General features: G+C 41.6%; 1 protein-coding gene and 3 non-coding genes across 4 annotated transcripts; all 4 read left to right on the forward strand.

The window, feature by feature from the left end:
- Positions 1-914: 914 nt before the first annotated feature.
- pthlha (parathyroid hormone-like hormone a) lies at positions 915-6,635 on the forward strand. The gene is made up of 2 exons (XM_053313835.1): positions 915-1,021; positions 6,122-6,635. The coding sequence occupies exons 1-2, from the start codon at positions 915-917 to the stop codon at positions 6,633-6,635; spliced, it is 621 nt and encodes a 206-aa protein (XP_053169810.1).
- Positions 4,024-4,096, forward strand: trnat-ugu (transfer RNA threonine (anticodon UGU)). Its single transcript has one exon. It is a non-coding gene; the product is annotated as a tRNA-Thr (tRNA).
- On the forward strand, positions 4,395-4,467 carry trnat-ugu (transfer RNA threonine (anticodon UGU)). The gene has a single exon. It is a non-coding gene; the product is annotated as a tRNA-Thr (tRNA).
- Positions 4,735-4,807, forward strand: trnat-ugu (transfer RNA threonine (anticodon UGU)). The gene has a single exon. It is a non-coding gene; the product is annotated as a tRNA-Thr (tRNA).
- Positions 6,636-7,646: the final 1,011 nt, after the last annotated feature.

The following is a 7,646-nucleotide window of genomic DNA, read 5'->3' on the forward strand; positions in this document are numbered from 1 at the left end:
TCAGGTTGACTCCCTGTGTGCTGCTCGGGCGCCACCTTCCTGTCATTTGCTCCTGTCTCTTTACTATCTGACTGCTCACTCTGAGTAGACTCCACATTGAGGGGCAGAGGCATCATGGAGGCCCTCCTCTTTGTTAATAAGTCCTCCCCTTCCCTTCGCCTCTGACCTGCGCAGGCATTCAGGCAGCATGCAACAAATGTTCCCATCAGATCGACCTGCAGCAGCAGCAGCAGCAGCAGCAGTGCAGCGTCAGAGTGTCCCGCCGCTGGCTGGCCTGCCATCACTCTAACTCACCTTCAACCTTCAGCCTTCAGCAGCAGGACACCTGGAGGACCGCTGGAGCTGCAGCTGGACTTCTTCTTCTCTGTCTTTAAGGAGTTTTAAAACTGAGGATCATTTCTTTTAAAAGACAAACATTAAAGACGAGCTGCTGGATGTCTTTTTTTTTTGTTTCTCCAAGGTGTCATCACCTGGATTGTCCCTGAGACGTTTCTCATTTGTGGTGGAAAGTCAGACTGGAAAGTTTTTTTATTTTCTTTCTGTTACTTTATCTTTTTCCGCGTGGGCCAGACACTGGTGTGGGAAAGTAAGTTTTCCATTTAGCTCTTCTTCCTTTTCTTTGTCTCCTCTGTTTGTTTTTGGTTTGCTTTATTTCAGCTTTGCTTTGGTTTAATTAGGGTTTTGCAGTGAAACATGCTGGACTGCTTTCTGCTGCTGTCCTCTCTCATTTGCAGGATTTATGTTAATCACTTCAACAACTGCAGCTCAGAGGAAAAGTCACAGTTGGCAGGTTGTCAGCTGTGAAGTTTAGACTGATGGTGTGTTTTGATGGTGTTCTAGTAGAAACGCTATTAATGCAGTTTCACTTCAGGTTGTTGATGTGTTTTGTTTCTTTTCAGAAACTTAAATCCAAGATGTTCTGCTCCAGGAGAGTCCTGCAGCAGTGGTGCTTCGCTCTCTTCTTGCTCTGCTCTCCGGTGCCACACTACGGTCGGCCCATCGATGCCCTGAGCAACAGAATGTAAGTCTGGATTTTATTCTTTTAAGATTTTCACTTCACTCAGTAAGCTTCTGTCTTCTTCTTTCTTTCTTTACATTGACTTCCACGCGTTCCTCTGCGTGGTGGGCGAGCAGAGGCTGGAAAATGTGTTCATTTGTGAGTCTTGCTGGCAGCTGTTTAGTTAGCCCTCGCCCACCTGTGTGTTTACTTAAAGCACAAACCGTCTCCGTGTGATAAACTCCCAGCAGCTCCGTCTGAACCCCTCTGACCTCCTCACTGTCACTTTCCATCCAGGACTCAGAGAAGGGGGTTTGTCTTTATCTGACACTTTGTGGTCCTGGATGGGAGGTTTCACACTTTGTCTCGTCTCCCCGCTGGTGTCCATCCCTCTTTGCAAAGCAGGGGAATGAATAATGCTGATGTTCGGCTCGGCTGTGGACCAAACCAAACCTGCTGCTCCTGCTGAGGTGTTTTATGCCAAGCAGAATAAATGTTCTTTCAAGTTGTTAAGCCAGAATGCTAAACACACTTTGAGCTTTTTCCCTCTGGAAAGATAATATCGCTGGGACGTTTTTGGATGTAATCAGTTTTTAATGAAGCAGTGGGAAGATGCTCTGAAAGCTGGGTGGGTTTTTGGATTTCTCTAAGTAAGATTTTCTCCTCTGCACTTCTGGCCTCTCCAACTGAATTAAAGCCAGAGTCTCAGGGGAGAGAGATCACATCTGAAATGCATTTTGGTGGCAGCAGTTTGAGTTTTGAAGCCGTTTGCTGGAGGAAGAGTCGAGTCTTTAAAGTCGTTCAAACCGTGTGTCGTCCAGGTTTACGTTGACGTTAACGGGCTCCAGCAGTTTCCACACTCGGGACAAGAGACTCTTCTCTCAGTGTGTGTGGGGCCTGTTCTGCTTATGTCAGGGGAAATAGAGCTACACCCGTTGTGTGATATGCACTTAATAGGATTTCGGGACTGGGGTTAATGCCACCTGAGTGGAAAGGAAAACACAGGCGCGATGAAAAGCGTGAGGTAGAAATCACACAGCGGTGGAAGCTGGTGACCTCTGACTCGCCTTCATCTGCTGCTGTGGCCTTCACTCACAAAACGCTGCTGCTGTTCCCCAAAAGCAACTCATCTATTTTACTTTGAGGTATTTAGGAATAGCATTGAGTTTACATTTAGAATAGAGAAGCAGTGAAGCAGGGATGGTAGAAAGATTAGAGAGGGAGGTTTCAACACCTTAAGACCCAGAAATCATTCCCTGCAAATAAATCTTTATTTTCTTTATTTTCCTGATAAATAAATCAGTTATTTTGTAGATTACAATGAAATAAACAAATCCTCACAGTTGAGGAGCTGGAACCAGTTAAATTATTTATTATTATTATTTTACCAGCTAAATCTTTACGGGTTAATTTTAAATCACTGTCGCAGGTTTAGTGTTTGAATATTAGTATCAGCTGAATTTTGACTAAATATTTTAAACCATGAGGAATATAAATGTGTTGTTTTTAAGGTTTGGTTAATTTAAATCAGCAGCTTTCTGATTAAAGAATAAGTTTATATATTTAAACTGGACTCCCAGCTCTCATCACTGTTTCTGTCCAACATTGTTTTCCTTCTTTTTTAACAATAAGATTAAAGAAAGCTTCACCTTGTTCAGCGAGACATGATCAGAGCTGCTGTACTTCGTATTATGAACAAATATCAAACATTAGTTGAGTTCAACGAGGCGGCGCTGGGAAACGACACACTTTCATTCCTCTCCCACAGAGAGAAACAATTAACATCAGGTAGACTGTTGGAGCGCTGCCACCTCAGGATGTATCAGGGCCATTTTCCTCCTCCTTTCCTCTCTCTGGAAGCTGTTTGATGTGAGCTTTATTAAAGGTAAAAACAGAGTCAGATCAGTTTTCAAAGACTCCCACTGTGTGTTTTTCTCTGTCGGCCTGCGATTTACAGGAAATATCTGTATGCATATAAACAAAAGCTGCTCTCAGGGGCTCCCTCTGTGTTTGGGAGGTGAGTTTTGTTCAGGATATTATTATTATTCAGCAGGAAAATACACTTTCACGTTGGGGGGGCTGAATAAGAAAGAGAGATTTAGTTTTTTTGTGTGTCTGTGTGGTTTCATCAATCACATTTTCTTCCCTTCTCAGCTTTTATTGTCCTGCTGAACAAAACCTCCTGTAAAAACTCCATAAATGATCAAAACTGTAAATCATTTCTGTGAAGTTCTGTCGAGCTCCACGCCTCCAGATTAAAGCGGCCCCTCCGGAGGGAGAGGGAGGGCATCATCATGGGAAACTGTGATCTGTAATCAGCTGCCGGTATCTCCAATTGAAGCCTGAGTGTTTGTGTGCTCAGACACCTGAAGTGTTTGGCCGGCGTTGGTGCTCCGTGGTTCCCAGGCTTCGAGCCGTGCCCTCTGCCTCTCTGTTTTTCTAAGAGTTAAGACTCTGAGTAACGCGACACCGCGGCAAAGCAAAGCCCCAATCCTTCTGCAGCTCCGACTGTATCTGGAAAGATAACAGGTCGGCCGCTGCCTCGTCCCATCTGGTCAGAATCAGAGCAGATGTAGCTCCTGCTCTTCTGTTGAGTCATCTTTTCTTCCTCTTCTTCTCTCAGGCCTCAAAACTTTGTTGAAGTCCAGTTGTGTAGGTAAAATACAGGTTACTGCATGCTATCCTGTTTGTTTCTTAGCTGCAAGGTTACATCATCAGAAGTAAAACTGTAGCTTACTTCAGTGATGTTTGGTGTAAAGCTTAGTCCTGGCTCATGTTAGCTGGTGTTTATGATGTCGGTTGCACCATAAACAAGCTGATGAATAAACACAACATCTGAACAACAGAACAAACTGAACTGAGGTTTGTTATTTTGCAGATGGCACCACCATGTGGCTGAATGAGATCGCTCACATTTTACTTATTAAAGTAGTATCAGCAGTATTGAGTCACATCTCCAACTGTATAGAGGTTTCATTCTATTCACAGTGTTTTGTGTTCTGGTTTGCCACAGAGCAATGTTGTAGGGCTCCATAGCTCAGAGGTTAGAGCACTGGTCTTGTAAACCAGGGGTCGCGAGTTCAATTCTCGCTGGGGCCTGAAGGAGTTTTTAATAGAAGTACACATTTACTCAAATATTAACTCTGTAAATACACATGCAAAACTACTCTGTGTTTCATGTGTTGGTTTCACTACAACAACATCTTAAAGTAGTTAGTTGTTGTACAGTTCATGTGTGGGCCTCAGAGGAAATGGAGCCTTCGTATGTTGGTGCTGATAGCGCCATCATGTGGCCATTCATCACTATGACTATCCGTTACAGATGTGGTTTATTAGTTATTTGTATTAGCTAAGCTAGCTGATGAAGTGTTGTAGGTGTGAGGAGATGACTGTGCAGGGCTCCATAGCTCAGGGGTTAGAGCACTGGTCTTGTAAACCAGGGGTCGCGAGTTCAATTCTCGCTGGGGCCTGAAGAATCTTTATGAAAATTTCCCAAATGTTCTACATTGTTTGAGGTTTGTACAACTTCAGTGTCACAGTAAAGTTAATGGCCTGCAGCTGGAGTTGAATCAACAGTTACTGAACAGGAGCTTCTTCTTGTACGGGGTTGACTGTGATCTTTTCTAAGGCCTGCAAAAACCCATCTAGAAAGTTTCCCTTTTTTCTTGATTGTTTACCAAACTGATGGGTGTGGTCTGAATATGAAGTGTTGTACGTGTGATAGGATGTATATACAGGGCTCCATAGCTCAGGGGTTAGAGCACTGGTCTTGTAAACCAGGGGTCGCGAGTTCAATTCTCGCTGGGGCCTTCCTATATTTAGAACAAATTGTGTGCAAATGCAAATAAGTTTAGATAATCCTTGCAAACATTAACTCCTAATCATAGCAGAAATCATCCTGGTAGCTCCTCACCTGGCAGGATTTCAGATGTTCTCTGGATCATTTTAGATGCAAATTAAAATCAAAACATTATTTAAAGAATAACAGATTTGCTGTGGTGAAAATCCTCTCTGAATGCTCCGTTGTCAGTTTCATACATTTGAAATTCAGAAATCACAGCAACATTATGTCCCAAATCTTTTGGTTTTTTGTCTTTTGGACCACAAGTAACTGGCTTGTAGCGTTTGTGGTACCAGTTTTTCATCTGTCCGGTCCAACTGCCATGAATCTGTCAGTTAACATTCATATTAATGAAAAGTAAAGGGCCAAAGGTTTTGCCTCAATCATATTAATGAGCAATCAAAAGGAAAACTGGCATTTGTCAACTCACTGGACCTCCTCTGGCAGGGCGGAGATCTGTGTATCAGTTTTAACAACCCTGGAAACAAATTCAGTTACTGCAGTTCCATGAATCATGTCATTTCACTGCATGGATGCAACTGGGAATTACTGGAGAATATTATCCAAAGTTGTTCAACTTATTTAGCTGAGGGGTAAAGAAAGGTTGAGGGAAGCAGAGAAATGTAGAAGAAGTGAAAAAACATTGCTGTTTGCTGTTCTCGGCAGATGTGTGTTTGAGCTCATTCTTTTGTCTATGCTGCTCTCTGTTGGTAGAACAAGTGAACTACAGCTTATTTACAGGGACTCACATTTACCTCAAAGTTTATTTAATGTGAAATAAATATTTTCTTTCTTTCCTCATCTTACTTTCTTCTATTTTTAAACTGATATGACAGCATGAAAAATAAATGTTTCATCTTTTTTCATCCAGCTCAGATACTCAACTGCATTTAGTAATACAGTATAATACTAGTATTTGTTTTATTTGACCTAAATTAACACATAAATCCATGACTTTTAGTTGTAAATTATCTAGTGTGATGTAAAGTTGGAGGGATGCATTTAAAAAAACTAAGCACAATATTTTTACATACTTTTATTTAATAAAAATGTACTTCTTGCAGTTATTATATATTTATTTTACTCTCAATAGGTTATAAATGTAATATAGCTTATTGAATTACATACATGTTTTTAAAAAGGACAGGGTAAACATGATTGTGTTTATTGTTGACTTTTTATCTGAAAAGCTGTAAAACTTTGAGTGAAATTAATTAACAAATATTAATATATTCATGTGATTATGTTGATTTTCATATTTGTTGTTTGTTCTCCTCCTACAGAAAGCGCTCTGTGACTCATGCTCAGCTGATGCACGATAAAGGCCGGACGCTGCAGGATTTTAAGCGTCGCATGTGGCTGCAGGAGCTTTTGGACGAAGTCCACACGGCAGAGATCCGTGAACTCCCCGTCCGGACTGTCGCCGGAGGGGGAAGCAGCAGCGGCGCTGGCGTCGGGCTGCCGGGCGCCGGCCTGGGAATCAACCTGAGCACCACCGGCAGCACCCTGCACTCCAAACCTCCCGGAGGAACCAAAAACCTCCCCATCAGCTTCCGGCTGGAGGAGGAGGAGGGCACCAACCTGCCGCAGGAGACCAACAAGTCCCAGACGTACAAAGACGGCGTTCTCAAGGCACCCGGCAAGAAGAAGAAGAAAGGAAGGTCTGGGAAAAGGAGGGAAGGAGAGAAGAGGAAGAGACGAGCGCGCTCGTTGGGCTGGAGGCTGGAAGAAGAGCCTGGGAGCGGACTCCACCTGGAGTGGAGATCTCTGCTTGGCCTGCGGAGGGCGCTGCTTTAAAACGCTGTCAGTCTCTGACAAAGGTGAGTCCACAGGTCACACAGACAACACAGAAACATTACTGTGAAGTTACTCTTTACATCTCTTCTTTAAGAGGTCAAACTGACACAAAACAACTCAGAGATACTTTACTGTAGAATGAGTAAAAAGAAGAAGAGACCTAAAGAAACCGAATCATATAAAACTGAAGAACTTTGATGCTCTGCAGCTTTGAGTTCATCCTCAGTTCTTAGTTTAAATCAGTGCTTAAAGAGAACAGCTGAACAGTTTACAAAGGTTTAATTGTTACTTCACATTTACAAAGCAAACTAGCTAATTAAATCTAAGTGAAGTTAGTTATCCACCTTTGAGAAGCTGACTGAGATTTTTTGTCATTTTTGCTTAAAAAAGGATCTAAAGTGATTATTTGATGCTGAAAACATTTGCCAATTAATATTTTCATCAACTAACCCACGTTTCCCTATTTGTCTTTGTCTTTCAGAAACCTATGGACAGTTCGAGTGGACTCCTAAATATTCATGTTACAGTCTTCTGTAATTGTGATTGTTTGGAAAGAAATTGGAAAATATTTATTGTCTGTAAATATTCTAAATATAGCAGAATAGATAGCAGAATATGATAAAAAAAAACTTATTTGATGCTCTGTGAGGCAACAGATTTTAATCTTTGTGAATCCTTGCTTTTTTTCTTTTTTTATTCCAGTTATGTCCATTTTTTTTGCGGTAATTTATTTTGTCTGAATGGTGTATTTATTTTGTAAATGTATCGAGGTGCTGCTGACCTTCTATATTTTTGTACCATAATGCACTTTAGATATATAAATATAAATATATATACCATTAATTTTGTTCATTGACTTGTTTTTGTGGTGGATTGAAATGAAGAAAAAAAAAAAACAACGGTCGTCATTCTGTGTTATTTGTCAGTTTGATTCTTGACCTTTTCGCTCTGTTCAGCCGTCCAGTTTTTTGTTTCTTTGCTGCTGTCGTTTTTTCGGATGTCTTCCTGATT

This window comes from Scomber japonicus, chromosome 23 (genome assembly GCF_027409825.1).
Source record: "Scomber japonicus isolate fScoJap1 chromosome 23, fScoJap1.pri, whole genome shotgun sequence".
In the NCBI taxonomy this organism is placed as follows: Eukaryota; Metazoa; Chordata; class Actinopteri; order Scombriformes; family Scombridae; genus Scomber; species Scomber japonicus.